This window comes from Coregonus lavaretus, assembly GCF_964263955.1.
Source record: "Coregonus lavaretus genome assembly, chromosome: 16".
NCBI lineage: Eukaryota > Metazoa > Chordata > Actinopteri > Salmoniformes > Salmonidae > Coregonus > Coregonus lavaretus.
The window spans coordinates 6,247,030-6,274,084 of record NC_140003.1 but is presented as its reverse complement, the minus strand read 5'-3'; the positions used below and the strand labels follow the sequence as shown (position 1 = coordinate 6,274,084).

Here is a 27,055-nt window from a genome sequence, read left to right as displayed (position 1 = left end):
AAGGCACACTTAACCAGTATGGCTACCACAGCATTCTGCAGCGATACGCCATCCCATCTGGTTTGGGCTTAGTGGGACTATCATTTGTTTTTCAACAGGACAATGACCTAACACACCTCCAGGCTGTGTAAGGGCTATTTTACCAATACGGAGAGTGATGGAGTGCTGCATCAGATGACCTGGCCTCCACAATCCCCCAACCTCAACCCAATTGAGATGGTTTGGGATGAGTCAGACAGCAGAGTGAAGGAAAAGCAGCTAACAAGTGCTCAGCATATGTGGGAACTCCTTCAAAACTGTTGGAAAAGCAATCCAGGTGAAGCTGGTTGAGAGTATGCCAAGAGTGTGCAAAGCTGTCATCAAGGCAATCGCAAATATAAAATATATATTTTGATTCGTTTAACACTTTTTTGGTTACTACATGATTCCATATGTGTTATTTCATAGTTTTGATGTCTTCACTATTATTCTACAATGTAAAAAATACTACAAATAAAGAAAAACCCTTGAATGAGTAGGTGTGTCCAAACTTTTGACCTGTACTGTATATATATATATATATATATATATATATATATATATATATATATATATATATTATATATATATATACATATATATATATACTGAAGAAAAATATAAATGCAAAGATTTTACTGAGTTACAAGTCATATGAGGAAATCAGTCAATTGAAATACATTCATTAGGCTCTAATCTATGGATCTCACGACTGGGAATACAGACATGCATCTCTTGGTCACAGAAACCTTTTAAAAAATGGGCCTCACAAATTTCGTTACGGTATATTTGTGCATTCAAATTGCTATCGATAAAATGCAATTGTGTTCATTGTCCATACCTTATGCCTGCCCATACCATAACCCCACCATGGGGCACTCTGTTGACAATATTGACATCAGAAAACCACTCACCCACACGTCGCCATACACATTTTCTGCGGTTGATGTATTGCCAAATTCTCTAAAATGACGTTGGAGAATGTAGAGAAATTGTATAGAAATTAACTTTATATTCTCTGGCAACAGCTCAGGTGGACATTCCTGCAGTCAGCATGCCAATTGCACACTCACACAAAACTTCAGACATCTGTGGCATTGTGTTGTGTGACAAAACTGCACATTTTAGAGTGGCTTTTTATTGTCCCCAGCACAAGGTGCACCTGTGTAATGATCATGCTGTTTAATCATCTTCTTGATATGCAACACCTGTCAGGTGGATGGATTATCTTGGCAATTGAGAAATGCTCACTAACAGGGATGTAAAAAAATGCTTGCACAACATTTCAGATAAATAAGCTTTTTGTGCATATGGAAAATTTCTGGGATATTTTATTTCAGCTCATGAAACATGGGACCAACACTTTACCTGTTGCGTTTATATTTTTGTTCAGTGTATACACAGTATACACTATACATAAAAAAGTATGTGGACACCCCTTCAAATGAGTGGATTCGGCTATTTCAGCCACACCCGTTGCTGACAGGTGTATACAATTGAGCACACAGCCTTGCAATCTCCATATACAAACATTGGCAGTAGAATGGCCTTACTGAAGAGCTCAGTGACTTTCAACACGGCACCGTCATAGGATGCCACCTTTCCAACAAGTCAGTTCGTCAAATTTCTGCCCTGCTAGAGCTGCCCCCGTCAACCGTAAGTGCTGTTATTGTGAAGTGGAAACGTCTACGAGCAACAACGGCTCAGCCGCGAAGTGGTAGGCCACACAAGCTCACAGAACGGGACCGCCAAGTGCTGAAGTGCGTAAAAATCGACTGTCGGTTGCAACACTCACTACTGACACTCACTACCGAGTTCCAAACTGCCTCTATTTTTATAAAAATTATAGAGGTCCGGACCTCGATGTAATCATATGTACTTGAAAAAGTATTTACCCTGTTTCTGATTCGTTCTATTTTTGCATATTTTTGACACAGAATATTATTAGATCTTCAACCAAAACCTAATAGTAGATAAAGGGAACCTGAGTGAACAAATAACACAAAATGTGGATACTTCTTTCATATATTTAATAAACATAAGGTATGCAACACCCAATGCCCCTGTGTGAAAAAAATAATTGCCCCTTTACACTCAATAACTGTTTGTGCCACCTTCAGCTGCAACCAAACGCTTCCTGTAGTTGTTGATAAGTCTCTCACATTGCTGTGGAGGAATTATGGCCCACTCGTTCATGCAGAACTACTTTAACTCAGCAACATTTGTTGGTTTCTGAGCACGAAATGCTCATTTCAGGTCCTGCCACAACATATCAATAAGGTTTAGTACTGGATAATCAAAAATGTGAGTGTTCCACAATGGAAGTTGTATGGACAGCTTTATTGGCTGGAATACAGTTTGACAAGGGACGCTGTTTTTTGTAAAATGTGCAGACATTTCCCCAACGCCACTATGGAAGGTTTATTTGTTAGAGACGGATATAAGGATTGTAAGCACCTTCGCGAGGCATCCTTCAAGGATGCAGTGCAAGCCTTCGCAATCAAAGCCGGGGTAATGTTTTAAATCAACTTAACCATGATTTCATTTGTAGAGAGGAATCGTGATCACATTTAAATTTAAGTCATTTAGCAGATGCTCTTATCCAGAGCGACTTACAGTTAGTGAGTGCATACATTATTTTTTATACTGGCCCCCCGTGGGAATCGAACCCACAACCCTGGCGTTGCAAACGCCATGCTCTACCAACTGAGCTACATCCCTGCCTGCCATTCCCTCCCCTACCCTGGACGAATTGTGTGCCGCCCCATGGGTCTCCCGGTCGCGGCCGGCTACGACAGAGCCTGGATACGAACCAGGATCTCTAGTGGCACAGCTAGCACTGCGATACAGTGCCTTAGACCACTGCGCCACTCGAGAGGCGCAATGGTCACGTCATAGTGGTTCTGGACATTGTTATGGTATGTGCTAAACAGGACATAACACTACGTGGACATAGGGAGAGTAAAGAGGCGCTTAATAAGGGCAACTATTTGGAAATGTTTAAATTCATATTCAAATATTATCCTAAAATTCTAAATTGACTAGAGCACACGCCCAAAAATGCTAGACTCATCATCATGAACAGACAGCTGACTGAGCTACACACCAGATTCCAGGACGATCAATATGGAATAATGAGAGCAGCAGCAGCCTGTCTGCCAGGGTCTAGGACTTTTGCACTGAAATAATCACTGCTGGCCCCATGTGATCACTATCACTCTCTGTTGAGGATGCTGAATTAACTGTGTTTATTCAACAACTGCGTTGGAAAGTAAGGGGAGGTCAGGAATTCCCATCCCTTATTGACGTTTTGGACAGCTGCAGCACTGATATTTTCCCTAACATTTATAACTACTAAGGGCCATCATCACCCTTCCTATGACTTCATGTACTGTTGAGAGACTCTTCTCCACTACAGGCCATATAACAATATCCATCAGATCTTGCATGCTGACTGCACGTCTCAACAATCTAGCCTTGTTGTCCTTTGAAAAGGAACTCAGTGACTCTTTGGACTATGATGAAATACTCTCCATCTTCAACACCAAGCCTAGGCGTCTACGCCTTGTGCTGTAAAATGTGAAACACCAAAAAGGTACGCCTGAATACTGTTTATTTATGATTTTGCCTAATGTTTTCATGTCTGCCTTGGTAGGCCTACTAATGTTTGATTCAAAGTGAGCTACTGTATTCATACCCACCGTGATATTAGGCTATGTATGATGATGTCATGTTTTCATGCCTGCCTTGATAGGCCAGGTTTATGTTTGCTGATTCAAGTGCTTACTCAAAGTGAGCTACTCATTTCATACCCATCGTACAGTTCAAGATAAAGGCCTAAAGTGTTTATATTGTATTTTGTGTGACTTTTCATATGGCAAAAAGCGTGCACTTTTGGTCTTAATGAAAACACATTAAGGGATTTTATTCTTCCTTGCTTCTTTGTGAAATAGTGCGATAAGCTGTTTGTGCGTATTCCAATCCAGTGCCGAGCTGGTGTCCGGCCGATGTGCTGACCATGGTCCTGAATCCACCTGTTGTGCCTGAACTGTAGATCGCTCCATTGAGTGGTAGTGGTCGATCTGACCTGATAATATGTTGATTATTTCATGAGGTTTGACTGTCGGACTGTACACTTGATCCATTATCCGTATTTTGTGACAGCATAATTTTTCCCATTTCATCACTGCACTTGTCTGCTACTGTAGTTTGTTTACTGTCGGACTCGGACAGTCGGCCTGTTTTGTCAGCGGTGTTGTTGTAAGTGGTTGTCTAGTTGCACACTTGCGCTGCTTACTTGGCAATAATAACAGCCTTGTTTGTCACATTTATCCTGTGTTATGTGTTAAATGATGCAATGTGATTGCACTAATTTTCACTTAAATATGTCGGGCAGTGGTGGTTATTACATTTTACATATTTAGCAGACGCTCTTATCCAGAGCGACTTACAGTTAGTGAGTGCATACATCATTTTTTATACTGGCCCCAGGTGGGAATCGAACCCACAACCCTGGCGTCGCAAACGCCATGCTCTACCAACTGAGCTACATCCCTGCCGTTCATTCCCTCCCCTCCCCGACGCTGGGCCAATTGTGCGCCGCCCCATGGGTCTCCCGGTCGCGGCCAACTATCATGGTCCAAACACACCAAGACAGTCGTGAAGAGGGCATGACAAAGCCTATTCCCCCTCAGGAGACTGAAAAGATTTGGCATGGGTCCTCAGATCCTCAGAAAGTTCTACAGCTGCACCATCTAGAGCATCCTGACTGGTTGCATCACTGACTGGTATGGCAACTGCTCGGCCTCCGACCGCAAGGCACTTCAGAGGGTAGTGCGGACGGCCCTGTACATCACTGGGGCCAAGCTTCCTGCCATCCAGGACCTCTATACCAGGCGGTGTCAGAGGAAGGCCCTAAAAATTGTCAAAGACTCCAGCCACCATAGTCATAGATTGTTCTCTCTGCTACCGCACAGCAAGCAGTACCAGAGTGCCAAGTCTAGGTCCAAAAGGCTTGTTAACAGCTTCAACCCCAAAGCCATAAGATTCAGCTAATCAAATGGCTACCTAGACTATTTGCATTCCCCCCCAAAAAATAAATAAATAGAGAAAATCAGAAAAGGGGCAAAAAAAATTGACTTTTTCACGGCATTGTAGCTACAGCCCTGCACACACACACATTTCTCAATTTGTTTAACATTTTTACAATTTAGTTATTTAGCAGAAAAAAATCAATTTGCAGATTAATACACTGCTGCCATGAAAGGATGCACCTGATAGGCAATGATGTTCAGATATCATGTGGCATTCAAACGTTGCTCCACTTTTATCAAGGGGCCCCACACCATCACACCACAACCAGCCTGCAATGTTGACACGAGGCATGATAGATGCACATGCGCATGTAGTTTTCTCCATACCCTAGTCCTTTCATCAGCGTGAAACAACAGGAACCGGGATTCACCAAAACAGGCAATGTTTTTCCAATTCTCCAGTGTCCTGTGTTTTCGTTCCTTAGCCCACTGCAACCACAGTTTCGTGTTTTTTGCTGAAAGAAATAGAACTCTATAAGGTCGTCGGCTGCCACCCCATTCGACGAGTTGTTCATTCTTTTATGGATTTTTGGCCACCAATCTTGTACTGGACTGTCAGTTGACTAACTATAGCCCGTCTGTTGCTCTGCTCAATTCGTGTCAGCCTCCTTTGTCCTCTTTCATCAATGACCATTTCGACCACTGGCCTGCCGTTGGCTGGATGTCTTTTGGGTGGTGGATCATTCTTGATACACACAGGAAACTGTTGAGCGTGAAAAACCCAGCAGCGTTGCAGTTCTTGACACACTCAAACCGGTGCGCCTGGCACCTAATACCATACCCCATTCAAAGGCAGTTACATATTTTGTCTTGCCCATTCACCCTCTGAATGACACAGACACAATCCATGTCTCAATTGTCTCAATGCTTACAAATCCTTCTTTCATCTGTCTCCTCCCCTTCATCTACACTGATTGAAGTGAAATTAACAGGTGACATCAATAAGGGATCATAGCTTTCACCTGGATTCACCTGGTCAGTCTATGTCATGGTCAGTCTATGTTGCTAATGTTTTGTACACTCAGTGTACAGTGCTATGAAAAAGTATTTGCCCCCTTTCTAATTTTCTCTACTTTTGCATATTTGTGATACTGAATGTTATCAGATCTTCAACCAAAACCTAATATTAGATAAAGGGAACATAAGTGGACAAATAACACAACAATTACATATTTATTTCATAAACAAAGTTATGCAACACCCAATTCCCCTGTGTCAAAAAGTAATTGCCCCCTTACACTCAATAACTGGTTGTGCAACCTTTAGCTGCAATGACTCCAACCAAATGCTTCCTGTAGTTGTTGATCAGTCTCTCACGTCGCTGTGGAGGAATTTTGGCCCACTCTTCCATGCAGAACTGCTTTAACTCAGTGACGTGTGGGTTTTCAAGCATGAACTGCTCGTTTCAAGTCCTGCCACAACATCTCAATTGGGATTAGGTCTGGACTTTGACTAGGCCATTCCAAAACTTCCAATTTGTTGCTTTCTAGCAATTTTCATGTAGACTTGATTGTGTGTTTTGGATCATTGTCTTGCTGCATGACCCAGCTGCGCTTCAGCTTCAGCTCACAGACGGATGGTCTGACATTCTCCTGTAGAATTCTCTGATACAGAGCAGAATTCATGGTTCCTTCTATTAAGGCAAGTCGTCCAGGTCCTGAGGCAGCAAAGCATCCCCAAACCATCACACCACCACCACCATGCTTGACCTTTGGTATGATGTTCTTACTGTGGAATGCAGAGTTTGGTTTTCGCCAGGCATTACTGGAACCATGTCGTCCAAAAAGTTATACTTTTGAATAATCTGTCTATAGAACGTTCTTCCAAGAGTCTTGATGATCATCCAGGTGCTTTTTGGCAAACTTGAGTCAACTTTTTGGATGAGATGGGTCCCATTATGCCTGGCAAAAACCAAACACTGCATTCCACAGTAAGAACATCATACCAAAGGTCAAGCATGGTGGTGGTGGTGGTGTGATGTTTTGAGGATGCTTTTGCTTCTGAGGTGGGCTTGGTTGAAGGATGTAAACAATTATTTTCTGTGGTCTACATAGCAGTCACACTGCACGCAGCCAATGATTGCATGACATGTTATTGATGGTGTTCCACAACATCACACGTCCATCATTAGGCTAGCTAAAGTTAGTTGCAAAGTTAGGCTGGAAAGTTTTGCCACCAGCTCCTCCTTGATTGGTTTCTAAACCAGGGCGATGTTGGGAGGTAGGTCTGGTGTGTCAACTTTGGAGTCTGGGTCTTTGTATATGATCTGTTTATCTTCCCGCCGCTTGACAGCCTGCTGGACCAATCGGGTTCTAAAGTTGAATATCTTCTGTTCAGACACTCTTCTCTACCCAGTCCTTGGCCTGTCTGGAATACTCTACACGGCTTCTCGGATATCCTGAAAGATGTGTAACAGAATAACAAAACACTGAAATTAGTCCTATTTAGTCTTTCCTTGCATCCTCCTGATCATTTATTGGAGGAGGCATGACAGGAGGAACATCAGGTCCCCTCTTTGAAAAGGATACAAAGATGTGAGAAATTATGGTTCATTGTCCTATCCTCATGTCTGTTCCACCACCCCTCTCCTTCTTCCATTCCCTCCCAGGCAGGTATTTAATTTTTTAAAAAACATTTTAGTCATTTAGCAGACGCTCTTATCCAGAGCGACTTACAGTTAGTGAGTGCATACATTTTCATACTGGCCCCCCGTGGGAAACGATCCCACAACCCTGGCGTTGCAAGCGCCATGCTCTACCAACTGAGCTACAGGGGACCCAAGTATAAACAGAAAGACTGATTCTTGATGTCTTGATGTTGGCTGTCAATTCAGGGCATGAGCTGATATTCTAAATGTTTTAATTGAAATCATGTAAAGGTTGGGCTAGTTTGTTGTCATTACAACTCATGCACCAGCTAGGGCCAGAGCCATATATTTATCTATATCGCTCTGGCTAGGGCTATGTGTCCTACTCATGGACCTTAACTAGGGCAATACATTTTATTCAGTCAATAGCACTACAGAAAACTGTGATGACTAGTAAAAAATATTATACTATTTCTTATTAGTAATGTTATAATGAGAAAAAGGAAATTGGATCAAAATGCAAAATAAGCAAAACAGTCAGTAGGACAGGATAACCTTACCGTTACAGTAGTAGCTAAGGTAAAAACACCACAAACTAGTTCAAGGAATGTCAAACAAATACGTGAATTACTTTGTGGTGACTAGCTACAGGTGTTAGCAACTTAGCTAGCTAGCAACATACCTTGAATGGTTGGAGCTTTCCCGTCCATGGTTGAAAGACGGTGGGAACAGAACCCGATTTCAACCGGTCCCCATTGTAGTCAGTGGCCACAAAGTGATCACTGGGCACGGTCAACAGCGCACTGGTGAATGATTTCAGGTGTCATAAGCAGGATGTCGGATGGCCTGCAGCCCTGCCTGACACAAAGCTCCATTGCGGTCAAGAAAAGAGTGGAAATGTATCTGACCGGAACATTATTGTGGCCAACGTCACTAGCCTACTAACGTTATTCGCCTAACCTTACTTTATTTCAGAGATTACTAACCGCTAGCCTAGCTAGCTACCATCTCGTTGTTTACTTACTTTCATTCTGATGTCCTTTCTTGAAGGCACATAACTCCTGTAATTATCCATTTTAGAATCACGAAGAAGAGTATCTAATGGATTACAGACTATATGGAAGATGTTTGCACTAGCATGAAGTAGGTCTTTGTTTTATACACTTTTTACATTAAACAACATGTATTTGGCAATTCAATGCCGAGACACCAATCGTTGTTCATGTAACAATAAATACACAATTTTTAATGGATTTTAGGTAGTTTTGGAAATTCAGCATTTTGAACCTAAACACTGACTGGGGTACTGACAACCACCCAGGCAAGTGTTATAAAGGGCCCAGAAGTGTTTTTGGGTGAACTTCCCCTTTAAGATCTTTGATAGGCTGATGAGAAATTTGTTACAGGAAATAATCACTGCCACCTGGTGAGATTAGCATAGGGCTAACGTGTGCCAGGTTTGGTTCGCAAGTATGGCCCCACAGAGACTACTGGAGAGAAGTGACAGTGGCTGAATCCCAAATTACCCTCACCCCTCGGCCCCCATTTGCACATTAACTCGTGCCTCCGCCATTTGCACAAGTATCCCAAAGTTGAGAGAATTACAATTATCGATGGTGTAGGGGCTAATTAGACCCTCAGATAGCCACTTCGACCGAGCCAGCAAGGCTGCAGGCTTCAGAGCAAAGTGCTATCCCGACACGCACTGCGATATCATTGGAGTTTGCGCAATTTCATACAAAAGAATGGCGAGGCGTGCCTTTGTTTATGTCTGATATCGAGACTTGAAAACAGATGACCAAAAGTATGTGGACACCTGTTTGTCGAACATCTTATTCCAAAATCATGGGCATTAATATGGAGATGGTCCCCCTTTGCTGATATAACAGCCTCCACTCTTCTGGGAAGGCGTTCCACTAGTTGGAACATTGCTGTGGGGACTTGCTTCCATTCAGCCACAAAAGCATTAGTGAGGTCGAGCACTGATGTTGGTTAGGCCTGGCTCGCAGTCGGCATTCCAATTAATCCCAAAGATGTTTGATGGGGTTGAGGTCAGGGCTCTGTACAGGCCAGTCAAATTCTTCCACACCGATCTCGACAAAACATTTCTGTATGGACCTCGCTTTGTGCACGGGGGCATTGTCATGCTGAAACAGGAAAGGGCTTTCCCCAAAGTGTTGCCACGAAGTTGGAAGCACATAATCGTCTAGAATGTCATTGTATGCTGTAGTGTTAAGATTTCCCTTCACTGGAACTAAAGGGCCTAGCCCGAATGATGAAAAACAGCCCCAGACCATTACTCCTCCTCCATAAAACTTTACAATTGGCACTATGCATTGGGGCAGGTAGCGTTCTCTTGGCATCTGTCAAACCCAGATTTGTCCGTCGGACTGCCAGATGGTGATTATAATGGCGGCAAGCTTTACACCACTCCAGCCGACGCTTTGCATTGCACATGGTGATCTTAGGCTTGTGTGCGGCTGCTCGGCCATGGAAACCCATTTCATTAAGCTCCCAATGAACAGTTCTTGTGCTGAAATTGCTTCCAGAGGCAGTCTGCGGTCCCGTTTTGTGAGCTTGTGTGGCCTATCACTTCGCGGCTGTTGCTCCTAAATGTTTCCACTTCACCGGGGCAGCTCTAACAGGGAAGAAAGTTAATGAACTAACTTGTTGGAAAAGTGCCATCCTATGGCGGGGCCATGTTGAAAGTCACTGAGATCTTCAGTATAGGCCATTCTACTGCCAATGTTTGTCTATGGAGATAGCATGGCGGTGTGCTCGATTTTATACACCTGTCAGCAACAGGTGTGGCTGAAATAGCTGAATCCACTAATTTGAAAGGGTGTCAACATACTTTTGTATATATAGTGTCCCTCCCAAATTAAATGTTTAACTGTTACTGAGGTTTATATCTTTTAAAACAACAGTGGGGAATTTGTTCATTTGAAAGTGGAAAATGATTAAGTGATAATGCCCGAGAAGCCGGTGTTTGGAGGATATATTGGCACAGGTATTGTTTGTAAGGTGCTGGCAAACTGTGCAAATATATCCTCCAAACACAGGCATCAAGGGCATTATCACTTTTACACAACGGGTTACCAACATATTCAAATAATGATTGACATATTTTCATTAAAAATGTTATTTTGATTAATTTATTCACACTATTTCATCTTTCCACAAGATAGAGTCCCGACACAAATCTAGGGTTGCTACCCAAGCCAGCTGGTCATTCGTTCTATCGGTTAGGTTTCTAGAGACGCGACCCAGACGTTCGTTCTACAGTTTACATACACCTTAGCCAAATACATTTAAACTCAGTTTTTCACAATTCCTGACATTTAATCCTAGTAAAAATTCCCTGTCTTAGGTCAGTTAGGATCACCACTTTATTTTAAGAATGTGAAATAGTAGAGAGAATGATTTATTTAAGATTTTATTTATTTCATCACATTCCCAGTGGGTCAGAAGTTTACATACAATAAATTAGTATTTGGTAGCATTGCCTTTAAATTGTTGAACTTGGGTCAAACGTTTTGGGTAGCCTTCCACAAGCTTCCCACAATAAGTTGGGTGAATTTTGGCCCATTCCTCCTGACAGAGCTGGTGTAACGGAGTCAGGTTTGTAGGCTCGCACACGCTTTTTCAGTTCTGCCCACATATTTTCTATAGGATTGAGGTCAGGGCTTTGTGATGGCCACTCCAATACCTTGACTTTGTTGTCCTTAAGTCAGTTTTCCACAACTTTGGAAGTATGCTTGGGGTCACTGTCCATTTGGAAGACCCATTTGCGACCAAGCTTTAACATCCTGACTGATGTCTTGAGATGTTGCTTCAATATATCCACAGAATTTTCCTTCCTCATGATGCCATCTATTTTTTGAAGTGCACCAGTCCCTCCTGCAGCAAACACCCCCACATCATGATGTTGCCATCCCCGTGCTTCACGGTTGGGATGGTGTTCTTCGGCTTGCAAGCCGCCACATTTTTCCTCCAAACATAACGATGGTCATTATGGCCAAACAGTTCTATTTTTGTTTCATCAGACATTTCTCCAAAAATTACGATCTTTGTCACCATGTGTAGTTGGAAACCGTAGTCTGGCTTTTTTATGGCGGTTTTGGAGCAGTGGCTTCTTCCTTGCTGAGCGCCCTTTCAGGTTATGTCGATATATAAGACTTGTTTTACTGTGGATATAGATACTTTTGTACCTGTTTCCTCCAGCATCTTCACAAGTTTATTTGCTGTTGTTCTGGGATTGATTTGCACTTTTCTCTAGGAGACAGAACGCATCTCCTTCCTGAGCGGTATAATGGCTGCGTGGTCCCATGGTGTTTATACTTGCGTACTATTGGTTGTACAGATGAACGTGGTACCTTCAGGCATTCGGAAATTGCTCCTAAGGGTGAACCAGACTTAATGGAGGTCTACAATTTGTTTTCTGAGGTCTTGGCTGATTTCTTTTGATTTTCCCATCATGTCAAGCAAAGGAGCACTGAGTTTGAAGGTAGGCCTTGAAATACATCCACAGGTACACCTCCAATTGACTCAAATGATGTCATTTAGCCTATCAGAAGCTTCTAAAGCCATGACATCATTTTCTGGAATTTTCCAAGCTGTTTAAAGGCACAGTCAACTTAGTGTATGTAAACTTCTGACCCACTGGAATTGTGATACAGTGAATTATAAGTGAAATAATCTGTCTGTAAACAATTGCTGGAAAAATGACTTTTGTCATACCAAAACTATAGTTTGTTGACAAGAAATTTGTGGAGTGGTTGAAAAATGAGTTTTAATGACTCCAACCTAATTGTATGTAAACTTCTGACTTCAACTGTATATGTTCGATTGCCATACTGGCTCACAACATTCTTATCCCTTGCCAACTACGGCTAACTTACAGTCACGTCAAACAGGGAAGCCAGAATAACAGGAAAGTAGCTGCACTTCCATTTGTTTGGAACCACCAAGACTCTTCCTAGAGCTGGCCGCTCGGCCAAACTGAGCAATTGGGGGAGAAGGGCCTTGGTCAGGGAGGTGACAAAGAACCCGATTGTCACTCTGACAGAGCTCCAGAGTTCCTCTGTAGAGATGGGAGACCTTTCCAGAAGGACAACCATATCTGCAGCACTCCACCAATCAGGCCTTTAGGGTAGAGTGGCCAGACGGAAGCCACTCCTCAGTAAAAAGCAACTGTCAGCCGCTTGGAGTTTGCCAAAAGGCACCTAAAGGACTCTCAGACCATAAGGAACAAGATTCTCTGGTCTGATGAAACCAAGATTGAACACTTTGGCCTGATTGCCAAGTGACACGTCTGGAGGAAACCTGGCACCATCCCTACAGTGAAGCATGGTGGCGGCAGCATTATGCTGTGGGGAAGTTTTTCAGCGGGTGGGACTGGGAGACTAGTGAGGGCCGAGGGAAAGATGAACGGAGCAAAGTACAGAGAGATCCTTCATAAAACCTGCTCCAGAGTGCTCAGGACCTCAGACTGGGGTGAAGGTTCACCTTCCAACAGGACAACAACCCTAAGCACACAGCCAAGACAACGCAGGAGTGGCTTCGGGACAAGTCTCTGAATGTCCTTGAGTGGCCCAGCCAGAGCCCGGACTTGAACCCGATTGAACATCTCTAGAGAGACCTGAAAATAGCTGTGCAAATACGCTCCCCATCCAACCTGACAGAGCTTGAGAGGATCTGCAGAGAAGAATGGGAGAAACTCCTCAAATACAGATGTGCCAAGCTTGTAGCGTCATACCCAAGAAGACTTGAGGATGTAATCGCTACCAAAGGTGCATCAACAAAGTACTGAGTAAATGGTCTGAATACGTATGCAAATGTCATATTTCAGTTTCTTATTTTTAATACATTTGCTAAAAAATCTAAACCTGTTTTTGTTTGTCATTATGGGGTATTGTGTGTAGATTGATGAGGGGAAAAAAACAAACAATTTAATCAATTTTAGAATAAGGCTGTAATGTAACAAAATGTGGAAAAAGTCAAGGGGTCTGAATACTTTCCAAATGCACTATATATATCCACAAAATATGATTTTGACTAACTGAGAAAAGCTGCCTGCATGTCTGTCTTGTCCCGACTCCCTACCCCTACACGTTCATTACTATGGGACAACTGGAGATTGAATTTCAATATTGATTTTTTTTTGCTAATATCGGAAAGACAGACAGCAAGGTTTATACAAATCTCCGCTCTTGAAAACCAATTGCTAGTCTAAAGGAAATGGGAGATAATGTCTAAATGCTTTTTACAGTGGAGATCAAGTTTATAGATTGTCTGGCTGGGCTGATGAGACAGTGGATTGAGCAGTGAGATGGAACAGAATAACGTTATAGCTTTAGCCGGTGGTAAATTGTGGAATAGACACGGCTGGAATGTGGTTTTAACCAATCAGCGTCCAGGATTAGACCCACCCATTGTATAAATTGCATTAGGTCAGGAGTGTGTCCCGAAGTTGATGAATTTATTGATCCCATTGCCTCTCTCTGGAAGTCACCCTCTGAGTTTTGTCAGCAACACTTGACAACGAAGGGCGCTCCGAGCGAGTTGGTAGGGACGAGGGGGTGGTTTGGGATTCACTGAGTGACTCCACATGTTTGCCTTCGATTCCCTTGATATCTGGGATTGTGCATCCTCCCCAGTCAACCGAACATATGGCTCATGTCAGCTGTGACTTGCCTAATCAGCCCTGAAATCTGACAAACGGTTCCCCAAATGGTTCACTCTTCCCCATTGCTAAATTGCTGACTGCACTGTAGCACCACCACTCAATGGGATGGAGGAACCGTAGCATTTTGTGCTAATCAGCTATCATTCACTCTCTGTTAGCCCACTGCCTAGTGCTAGCTTGGTAAATACCTGCTTATCGGTAGCCCAGACTTAAACACACTCAACATCCATCCTTTCCCTCAATTCTAAAAGTATAAGTAAACAACAAATTTACTTAAGAAAAAATATATAATAAAACTCGAAGGCAAAATGGCCGCTAACTGTGGTGTTGCGAGGCAAAAATATTGGAAAACCAGTACTGGAACATTTAAGCAACCATTTAACATGGTATTCTTCCTTACAGAAACGCTCTACAGAGTCACCCGAATGTGACTCTCTTGTTTAAATAATACTTTTGAAAAATAACTTAAATTTCAGAAGCACACGGTGGTACCCAGTAGCATGACTTGGCACCTCGGCTCTGTGTTCTTCTGTTCGCAGTGCGGCAGCTAGAGAAGACCCCGGAGTCTGGCTTTTCGGCCTTGGCACTAGTCACACGGCGCTTCTGGGAGCACAGAGCCCTGCTGTCACATGGCTGCCGGATATGTTTATTGAGGTAAACAACAAGGAGCCTGGCTGTGTAGGCTACAGTACACATTAGCCAGTGTACTGATGTAGACCAGACTTTTTTACTTGTAATCACAGGTGTTTATGGAGACAGGGTAGCCAATCAGAGAACATACAAAGATGTCTGGATACTGGACAATCAATTAGAATTTTGGTGTGGATAGATGGGGTATGAACCATCCAATCATAGGATTTTAAGATATGCCTGGACATACATATAGTATCACATGTTTGTCCAGGCATATCTTAACAACAAACATATCACATTCACTGACAGTCCATTCCAGAGTTCAACATGAGTCCTACTTTATCATGAACAAGTTAAGCTCAAAGGAAACCATATGGGGAAACTTATCGGCATGGTATCCATATACAGTTGAAGTCGGAAGTTTACATACACTTAGGTTGGAGTCATTAAAACTTGTTTTTCAACCACTCCACAAATTTCTTGTTAACAAACTATAGTTTTGGCAAGTCGGTTAGGACATCTACTTTGTGCATGACACAAGTCATTTTTCCAACAATTGTTTACAGACAGATTATTTCACTTGTAATTCACTGTATCACAATTCCAGTGGGTCAGAAGTTTACATACACTAAGTTGACTGTGCCTTTAAACAGCTTGGAGAATTCCAGAAAATGATGTCATGGCTTTAGAAGCTTCTGATAGGTTAATTGACATCATTTGAGTCAATTGGAGGTGTACCTGTGGATGTATTTCAAGGCCTACCTTCAAACTCAGTGCCTCTTTGCTTGACATGATGGGAAAATCAAAAGAAATCAGCCAAGACCTCAAAAAACAAATTGTAGACCTCCACAAGGTTCATCCTTGGGAGCAATTTCCAAATGCCTGAAGGTACCACGTTCATCTGAACAAACAATAGTACGCAAGTATTAACACCATGGGACCACGCAGCTATCATACCGCTCAGGAAGGAGACGCGTTCAGTCTCCTAGAGATGAACGTACTTTGGTGCGAAAAGTGCAAATCAATCCCAAAACAACAGCAAAGGTACAACAGGTACAAAAGTATCTATATCCACAGCAAAATAAAAAACAGACAAGGTGTTGAGGGTACAAGGGGAAATGTCTGTGAACCTGTCAAACAGCTCTGGGGGGTTCACCACTTCACACCTTTCTTAAAACGCATGACCCATGTTAATCGAGCTATCAGTGTATGGACACATTCACTCTCCCCTCGATTACTTACCTGATGTGTAGGTACGCAGAGAAAGGTAGGTAAAGGGTGAACTGACAAAGAAAATACAGAAAAAGGGGGATGGAACAGGCAAGATCGGGTATTTTTTTGTGCCATGGACACTAATGTTTTACTCCCTTCTTTGTTCCTGTTGTTTGTTTGTAAGACCACTTCCAAGAGTGAACGGCCAGTACATAAATCTTATTTAATTTGATTTGACCATACATGCTCTTGACGTGACAATGAAGAATGGGGTGAAACAAAGACGGAGGGGGCTGGGCGTGGAGGAGGGAACTGAGCTGTCAGCCTATTCTCATCACTGTCACGCCCGTTCTGCCGAGGTGCGACTACATTCCTTTTGTTTTCTGAGGCTTGTTTCTCGAAATTAACTCTAATCGCATGGAGAAAAAACAACATTATTTCACTCTCTCTCTCACAGAAAAGACACACAGGCAGATGCGCACACACACACACACACACACACACACACACACATCCATGCACGCACATATACGTACACACACACACACACACAAAGGAAATTACAAACACACAAGCAATTTACAGAGAGTTAAGAGCTTCCATGTATGTGAGGCGAAGTGAAGGTTATTTTTGTGAAACAAATCAGAAACACACACACACACAACCCTCCAACACTCCCCCACCCACACACACACTCCCGCTCCAATTCCTACTGTGTTCCCTATGAGTGTGGTGGAGCTATATGAGTGTTTTAGGCCCCTTAAGTGGAGTTGACCAGGGTAGCAGTGAGGTTAACTGAGCCAGCAACATCCCCAGTGTACAACTCTAGCCCAACAGTGGAGCTTTGAGTGGAGCCAACATGTTCCCCTTGACAACATATTCACTTTAGTCTTGTTCAGGCACCAAACAGAAGAAAACTGACTGAAACAGGGAGGGACTACCTGGACATGTCCAATAAAAACGTTCATTTCTGTTTGCCACTGCAAAATGTTTTAAAACGTTTCCTGTTGCATGCCCTAAAGAACACGACCCTTGCTAAGCGTTAGACTACGTCAACATGCATGTAGGTTCTTATCTTGGAAAAAAAGAATTGTGAGATATTCCTATCCTCTCACACTATTGTGCTGACCAAACCATACTGTGCTGGCTTGGATATGTTCTTCTCACATGATTCTTTCCAGCACGGTTCCAGAAACTGTGGCTGATGCATAACCAGGCCAGCACAGTACAGCTTGACCCAGCTTGGCTCAGTAGTGAGAAAAGGGTATAACTTTCTTTCTCTAACAAATAACTCTGATGAACTAAATGATTGTGGATGAAAGCAGTTTGGCTTTATAGTTTGATAATGGACTGAAGGAGAGTGTAGTGCCTTCCAACAATATTCCAACTTTCTAGGCACTTCCGTCAGACACTTTTAGAGTTTATGCTTCAAATCTAACAATGGGCACACTAGCACTTAACTTAACCCTTGTAAGCAGGCATGTGTGACTGCAATTTAGAAAAGTCCCTGTCACTGAACTCTATTGTGCCTTGAATAATAGTTCATTGGCTGGCATTGCAGGTGGCAATAATTCTCCCTGGCTTTGGGTGTGTGTGTGTGTGTGTGTGTGTGTGTGTGTGTGTGTGTGTGTCCGCATGCAAACAAACGTGCAGATATGTATGTTTTCTATGTCTTTCCAAATCACTGATCATTGATCCTTTGTCTGCGTTTATGGACTGCTCTCTTCAATTCAAACCACAGGTTTTCAATGGGGTTCAAATCTGTAGACTAATGTTGATTTTGTGGTCAATTAACCATTTCTTTGTGGATTTTGAATAATGCTTGGGGTTATTGTCTTGCTGGAAGGCCAAGTGACAGCCTCCTGGCGGAGGCAACCATGTTTTTGGTACTTGGTAAAGTTCATGATGCTGTATACCTTAACAAGGGCCCCAGGACAAGTGAAAGCAAAATAGCACCATAACATCAAAGATCCACCACCATATTTTACCATAGGTATGAGGCATTGGCACTTGGATTGGAACCGGTGCTATGGTCAGATGACATGAAAATAGAGCAATTTGGCCATGCACACCAGCGGTGGGTTTGGCATTGAAAAACAGAAGCATACGCAGAAAAGTCCATAAGAGTATACGATTGATGTCAAGGATCTGGAAAGATTATGTGCGTGAGAATGGTCTCAGATCCCTCATAACGTGTTCTTCAATCTCATAAAACATTTAAGAAAAAGGCTCAGTGTCGTTATCCTCACAAGGGGAGGGTGCTAGAGTATTAAAAACAGGGGTGCCAATAATGTTTTAGATTTGTTTTCATTACTTGTTAAACAAAATCTCTTTCTCTGAGCAATTGTATTAATATTAGAGCTCTCCTACCCGACCCGAGCCCGACGGGCCCGACATTATACATCCGGTTTTTTTTCATCAATAACTAGGGTACGGGCAGGGCTCAGGTATCACTAAATTGATTACTAACATTTTTCAGCTGAGCCATTTACTCGTGCTCTGCTGTGCAGTACAGTCATATCTGACTAAGATCATAACGTTGTGTCAGAAATGCTTCAACATCATCAAATATAAAACAGGAGAGATTATTTCACAGAAGACTGCTTAAGTTTAGAGTGACGAAAAGTAGCTAACAGCTAACGGCTCTCTCATGTCTCGTCATTGAGCAGAGCAGCCTAAGCGGAGCCATTGCTATGGATCCTCACACACACACACACAAAGAGCACCATGAGCAGAGTGCATGCAGAGCGAGCAGCGCACAGGGAGTGAGTGACAGACAGAGAGAAGCAGCTAATGGATGTACTAACGAGGAAGTTATTTCTGATTTCGGGTTTTGGGCAGGGTAGGGCCTGAACGTCGTGGGCATGGGTAGGGCTCCGGCTTAAAATTAATGCCTGTGCAGGTCTCTAATTAGTATAAAATAATATAATTTCCCTTTTATTTTTTCAAAAATACAATATAGCACAGTATTTGTATTATTTATTTTATAGTCTTTTTTGCTCATGGCAATAATTATGGACCTGACTGTATGTATGCATCTATGGATATGTCCATCCTTAAGAAGGCTACGTAGGCTACGTACCGACCGGACAAGAGCCCTCTGACACCACCAGCACTTCAGACTGCTGCTTGCAGGCATCCCTGCGTAGATAACATTCGTTCTGGTAGTTCTCATTGTTGGAGCCACACATGGGGACGTAGTCATTGTTGCACTGCAGAGAGAGAGCAGAGGTAAAGGTTATGGTCAGATCACTACATTATGCATCTCTATGTCAGATAAATCCATCTCCCCTCTCCACATAATAGAGTATGAATTCTTATATACAAGCTTAGAGAGATAATGTTGTTTTTATTTACTTTTTTTTCCAACAGGACATTGTACAAAAGGCAGCAACATGCTGAATTGTGAGTACAACTACATTTGAATATTAAAATTGGCAATACTAACTAAAATACAATAATGTTCATCATCTACTGTTCAGCAGGCAAACCATGGCTGGGATGGTGCTGCAACGGAAACGCTCAGTCCTGCAGTGGATCAGTTCCAGTTTAGTTGAGGAGTGGGTCTGGTGTAGACTCACAGACTATCGTTGGGGTGGGAGCATATGGCGGTAGGGATCGGATTTAAGAAGTCATCTTGTGAAGGATCTTGAGAGACTTTCTCTGTGTGTGTAGTGATGTTAGGCCGAGAATGGTGCACGCATCTGAGTAGGAGGTGTCGTCTGTGCCAATGAAGATACAAACTACTCTTCTCTGGACTGTCTCGATGATATAGGATTGTTTCTTGGTTAGCCTGCATGCCACACTGGGGCAGCATATTCCACCGCTGGTCGGATGTAGGTTGTAAATACCGTTACCAGGTCCTTCTTATGGATGTGGAAGTACTTCAGGTGTCGGAGGAGGAACAGACGTTGGCTGGCCTTTTCACAGATGTTCTCTACCTGTGTTGACCATTTTAGATCTCCTTTGATCTTGATAACCTCAGCCTTCTGGAGTCCTGTGTTGTTAATAGACAAGTGGGTAGTACGGGTGGTGACTTGGTGAAGTGCACATGGAACACTTTGCACTTTTCTGGGTGCAGAACCATGTGGCTCACAACTGACCACTTCTCCAGGTCAACCAGGTCTTCTTGGATGGTGGAAGGTGATTTTTCTAATAAATTATGGTCATCCACAAACTTCAATGTTTTGACTGCAATTTGCCTGGCTGCACTGTTGATATATGTGTCACCTGTGTGAAATGGCTAGCTAGTTAGCAGTGCGCAGTAGTAGCGTTTCAATCGGTGACGTCACTCGCTCGAAAATAACTTGCAAGAGCAGCGGCTTTTGTGGAGCGACAGGTAATGATTCTTCGTGAGAGGCAGTTGTTTATGTGTTCAGAGGGTCCCTGGTTCGAGCCCAGGTTAGGGCAAGGAGAGGGACAGTGCCATGACCCGGATCACTCAGTTGTGCTCTGCCCGGTTGCTGCCGAGAATGAGGAGCTGGCCAGCCAGTTTGCGGTGCAAGGCTAGTAGCGTTTCAATCGGTGATGTCACTCCCTTGGAGACCTTGAAGTAGTTGTTAGGTAACGTTGAAGTAGTTGATTGGTAACAATGCTTTGTGGGAGGCAGTTGTTGATGTGTTCAGAGGATCCCTGGTTGGGGCGAGGAGAGGGGCGGAAGAAACACTGTTACATATGCAATAAAAATCAGCAGGCCAAGCAGAGTTCCTTGAGGTAGGCCACAAGATATACTGACACTGTTCGACAGCACAACATGATAGCTCACCACCTGGCGTCTATTTGGCTGCGTTTCGACAGGCAGCCCAATTCTGTTATTTTTCTCACTAATTGGTCTTTTGACTAATCAGATCAGCTCTGAAAAATATCTGCTGTGAAAAGTTCTGATGTGATTGGTCAAAAGACCAATTAGTGGAATGAATATCCGAATTTGGCAGCCTGTCTAAAGGCAGCCTTAGAGAGGAAGTTGACTATCCATCTGGCGAGCGATAGTCGAAGCCTGAGGTCTAACATTCTGTTGATGGCGAGGTTGTGGCAGACACGTTCGAAGGCTTTCCTGAAGTAGGTGATCACCAGGGAGCATATGGAACCATTCTTATCCTGGGACTTGAAGCGCTCGTTGGTTAAATCCACCAGTGTGTGGTTGATCGGCCTTGTAGACATCCGTACTGTTGAGTATCAATTTGGGTTAGGATATCACTAAGAGCCCATTCAGTGATAAAGCTCTCAGCTACTTTGCTCAGTCAGGAGAGATGTTAATGAGATAGGCCGTATATCACTGATGGAGGGTGGCTTGGTTTATGGTAAAGAGCCCACCATATCTTCTTTCCATTCATCAGGAACAATGCCTTCTTGTAGAGACAGGTTAAGAATATCAGCCAGTGGTCCACTCAATTCGTATGTAAACTCCTTGATTAGTCTGCCTGGGATTTCATCTGGGTCCTCTGCCTTACAGGTTTTCACCTTCTGCAGCTTTCTGTAGACTTCCCAGGGTATGACCGTTGGAGCAGGGCGTGCTGGTAAAAAGGAGGGCAGCAGTACAAGGTTGATGGATGGTAGGGACTGTGTTACTTTTGATAGTGCTTTGTTGATTTCATTTGGAGTGTTTACAGACATATATTCGATCTCTCCCTATCCCAATCTGCTGTCCCCACCTGCTTCAAGATGTCCACCCACCATTGTTCCTGTACCCAAGAAAGCAAAGTTAAATGAACTAAATGACTATCGCCCCATGGCACTCACTTCTGTCAGCATGAAGTGCTTTGAGAGGCTAGTTAATGATCATATACCCTCCACCTTACCTGACACCCTAGGCCCACTTCAATTTCCATACCGCCCCAATAGATCCACAGATTATGTAACCGTGTGTGCGTGTAAACAAACAAACATGTGCAGATACAGTGCATTCGGAAAGAATTCAGACCCCTTGACTCTTTCCACATTTTGTTATGTTACAGCCTTATTTTAAAAAAATACATAAAATCCTCATCAATCTACACACAATACCCCAAATAAAATAAAATAAAATTGTATTTGTCACATACACTTGTTTAGCAGATGTTATTGCGGGTGTAGCGAAATGCTTGTGCTTCTAGCTCCGACAGTGCAGCAATATCTAACAAGTAATATCTAACAATCTTACAACATATACCCAATACACACAAATCTAGTAAGGAATGGAATTTAAGCATATATACATATATGCACAAGCAATGACAGAGCGGCATGGACTAAGATACAGTAGAATATTATAGAATAGAATACAGTATTTACATATGAGATGAGTAGTGCAAGATATGTAAACATTATTAAAGTGGCTAGTGTTCCATTTCTTAAAGTGGCCAGTGATTTCAATAGGCAGCAGCAGCAGCCTCTAATGTGCTAGCAATGGCTATTTAACAGTCTGATGGCCTTGAGATAGAAGCAGTTTTTCACTCTCTCGGTCCCAGCTAATGCACCTGTACTGACCTCGCCTTCTGGATGATAGCGGGGTGAACAGGCAGTGGCTCGGGTGGTTGATGTCCTAGATGATATTTTTGGCCTTCCTGTGACATCGGGTGCTGTAGGTGTCTTGGAGGGCGGGTAGTTTGCCCCCGTTAATGCGTTTGGCAGACCGCACCACCCTCTGGAGAGCCCTGCGGTTGCGGGCGGTGCAGTTGCCCTACCAGGCAGTGATACAACCCGACAGGACGCTCTCAATTGTGCATCTGTAAAATTTGTGAGGGTTTTATGTGCCAAGCCACATTTCTTCAGCCTCCTGAGGTTGAAGAGGCTCTGTTGCGCCTTCTTCACCACACTGTCTGCGTGGGTGGACCATTTCAGTTTGTCAGTGATGTGTACACCAAGGAACTTGAAGCTTTCCACCTTCTCCACTATGGTACCGTCGATGTGGATAGGGGGTGCACCCTCTGCTGTTTCCTGAAGTCCACGATCATCTCATTTGTTTTGTTGACGTTGAGTGAGAGGTTATTTTCCTGGCACCACACTCCCAGAGCCCTCACCTCATGGGTGAACAGGGAGTAGAGGAGGGGGCTGAGCACGTACCCTTGTGGGGCCCCAGTGTTGAGGATCAGCGAAGTGGAGATGTTGTTTCATACCTTCACCACCTGGGGGCACCCACAGGGCGGGGTTCAGACCCAGGGCCTCAAGCTTAATGATGAGCTTGGAGGGTACTATGGTGTTGAATGCTGAGCTATAGTCAACGAAAAGCATTCTTACATACTGTAGGTATTCCTCTTGTCCAGATGGGATTGGCCAGTGTGCAGTGTGATGGCGATTGCATCGTCTATGGATCTATTGGGGCGGTAAGCAAATTGAAGTGGGTCTAGGGTGACAGGTAAGGTAGAGGTGATATGATCCTTGACTAGTCTCTCAAAGCACTTCATGATGACAGAGGTGAGTGCTACGGGGCGATAGTCATTTAGTTCAGTTACCTTTGCTTTCTTGGGTACAATAATAATTGTGGCCATCTTGAAGCATGTGGGAACAGCAGACTGGGAAAGTGAGAGATTGAATATGTCCGTAAACACACCAGCCAGCTGGTCTGCGTGTGTGTGTGTGTGTGGTCCCATAATGACAAGCGGAAACAGGTTTTTAGACATTTTAGAAATAACCTCTCCCTCAACGTCAACAAAATGAAGGAGCTGATCATGGACTTCAGGAGACAGCAGAGAGAGGACGCCCCCATCCACATCGACGGGACCACAGTGGAGAAGGTGAATAGCTTTCAAGTTCCTCGGCGTACACATCACTGACAATCGCAGTGGAGAAGGTGGAAAGCTTCAAGTTCCTTGGTGTACACATCACTGACAAACTGAAATGGTCCACCCACACAGACAGTGTGGTGAAGAAGGAGGCTGAAGAAATTTGGCTTGGCACCTAAAAGCCTCACAAACTTTTACAGATGCACAATTGAGAGCATCCTGTCGGGCAGTATCACTGCCTGGTACGGCAACTGCACCGCCCGCAACCGCAGCGCTCTCCAGAGGGTGGTGTGGTCTGCCGAAAGCATTACCAGGGGCAAACTACCCGCCCTCCAAGACACCTACAGCACCCGATGTCACAGGAAGGCCAAAAAGATCATCAAGGACATCAACCACCCGAGCCCCTGCCTGTTCACCCCGCTATCATGCAGAAGGCGAGGTCAGTACAGGTCCATTAGCTGGGACCGAGAGAGTGAAAAACTGCTTCTATCTCAAGGCCATCAGACTGTTAAATAGCCATCGCTAGCACATTAGAGGCTGCTGCCTATTGAAATCACTGGCCACTTTAAGAAATGGAACACTAGTCACTTTAATAATGTTTACATATCTTGCACTACTCATCTCATATGTATATACTGTATTCTATTCTATAATATTCTACTGGGACCGAGAGACTTAAAAACAGCTTCTATCTCAAGGCCATCAGACTGTTAAATAGCCATCAATAGCCGGCCTCCACCCAGTACCCTGCCCTGAACTTAGTCACTGTCACTAGCCGGCTACCATCCGGTTACTCAACTCTGCACCTTAGAGGCTGCTGCCCTATGTACATAGACATGGAATCACTGGTCACTTTAATAATGGAACACTGGTCACTTTAATAATGTTTATATACTGTTTTACTCATTTCATATGTATATACTGTATACTCAATGCCACTCCGACATTCCTCGTTCTAATATTTATATATTTCTTAATTCCATTATTTTACTTTGAGATTAGCGTGTATTGTTGTGATTTGTTAGATACTACTGCACTGGAGCTAGGAACACAAGCATTTCGTTACACCCGCAATAACATCTGCAAAATATGTGTACGTGACCAATAAATGTGATTTGATTTGCTGTTCCTTTTCTGTCGCCTGGTCCAAGACCGTCTATGTGGAAGGTTTCCTCCGTTTTGGAGAGGTTGGCTAAATCCTTGATGTTCTTATGCCGCTGGGCAGGATTGTGCTTTTTGAGGGCTTAGATCTTATCTCTGCAGAATGCAAAAAATAATATATATGTTCTATCGTCACATACACCAGAGAAACGTGTTGTTTTACAGGGTCAGCCATAGTAGTACAGCACCCCTGGAGCAAATTAGGGTTAAGTGCCTTGCTCAAGAGCACATCAACAGGTTTTTCATCTTATCGGCTCAGGTATTCAAACCAGCAACCTTTCGGTTACTGGCCCAACGCTCTAACCACTAGGCTACCTGCTGCCCTATCTAGTTTAGATTTTGTGATGCACCTTATTCCTTAATTCCTTTGATAGGGCTGTGTTTTGGTTGTGGAATGCTCACTGACAGTCACTAACCATTACCTTAATCTCCGGGGTTATCCTTAGCTTGTCATGGAAGTGTAGCCTAACTGATTTTGTTGGGAAGTGATCCTTTATTTTTGATTGAATGGAAGCATACATGGCTGCGGATTTCTCTCCGGTGTCTGACTTAGAGCAGACTTCATACCAGTGGTGGGAGGTGATCCACTGCCCGAATGACCGCATGCTTGAGTTTCACAGTGGCTTGAATACCTTTCTGACAGTATGGTTTTTGGACTTCTTCAGTTTAGGTTGTATTGTAACAACATTGTGGTCACTTGTGGCCAGGGGGTCAGAAATAGCAGGTTCAGAGTTGTCTATATCTATTTCTTACTAGTGTAGAGGTTATACATAGGACAGGTAACTACAATGCACAGAATTATTCCATCATCTCTATATTCTAGGCCTAGGGCACTATAGAACATGTATACCCATGTAAACTCTGAAGGCTACTATACAGTGGGGAAAAAAAGTATTTAGTCAGCCACCAATTGTGCAAGTTCTCCCACTTAAAAAGATGAGAGAGGCCTGTAATTTTCATCATAGGTACACGTCAACTATGACAGACAAATTGAGATTTTTTTTCTCCAGAAAATCACATTGTAGGATTTTTTATGAATTTATTTGCAAATTATGGTGGAAAATAAGTATTTGGTCACCTACAAACAAGCAAGATTTAAGGCTCTCACAGACGTGTAACTTCTTCTTTAAGAGGCTCCTCTGTCCTCCACTCGTTACCTGTATTAATGGCACCTGTTTGAACTTGTTATCAGTATAAAAGACACCTGTCCACAACCTCAAACAGTCACACTCCAAACTCCACTATGGCCAAGACCAAAGAGCTGTCAAAGGACACCAGAAACAAAATTGTAGACCTGCACCAGGCTGGGAAGACTGAATCTGCAATAGGTAAGCAGCTTGGTTTGAAGAAATCAACTGTGGGAGCAATTATTAGGAAATGGAAGACATACAAGACCACTGATAATCTCCCTCGATCTGGGGCTCCACGCAAGATCTCACCCCGTGGGGTCAAAATGATCACAAGAATGGTGAGCAAAAATCCCAGAACCACACGGGGGGACCTAGTGAATGACCTGCAGAGAGCTGGGACCAAAGTAACAAAGCCTACCATCAGTAGCACACTACGCCGCCAGGGACTCAAATCCTGCAGTGCAAGACGTGTCCCCCTGCTTAAGCCAGTACATGTCCAGGCCCGTCTGAAGTTTGCTAGAGTGCATTTGGATGATCCAGAAGAGGATTGGGAGAATGTCATATGGTCAGATGAAACCAAAATAGAACTTTTTGGTAAAAACTCAACTCGTCGTGTTTGGAGGACAAAGAATGCTGAGTTGCATCCAAAGAACACCATACCTACTGTGAAGCATGGGGGTGGAAACATCATGCTTTGGGGCTGTTTTTCTGCAAAGGGACCAGGACGACTGATCCGTGTAAAGGAAAGAATGAATGGGGCCATGTATCGTGAGATTTTGAGTGAAAACCTCCTTCCATCAGCAAGGGCATTGAAGATGAAACGTGGCTGGGTC

General features: G+C 43.5%; 1 protein-coding gene across 1 annotated transcript in view; it reads right to left on the bottom strand.

The window, feature by feature from the left end:
* LOC311143637 (tomoregulin-2-like) overlaps nucleotides 1-27,055 on the bottom strand; it is a gene marked incomplete at both ends in the record, with an annotated part of 189,724 nt that overhangs the window by 115,889 nt on the left and 46,780 nt on the right. The window contains one exon of the mRNA XM_084179505.1: nucleotides 19,314-19,443. Coding sequence (XP_084035631.1) covers nucleotides 19,314-19,443 — 130 coding nt within the window. The remainder of the gene's footprint in view (nucleotides 1-19,313; nucleotides 19,444-27,055) is intronic.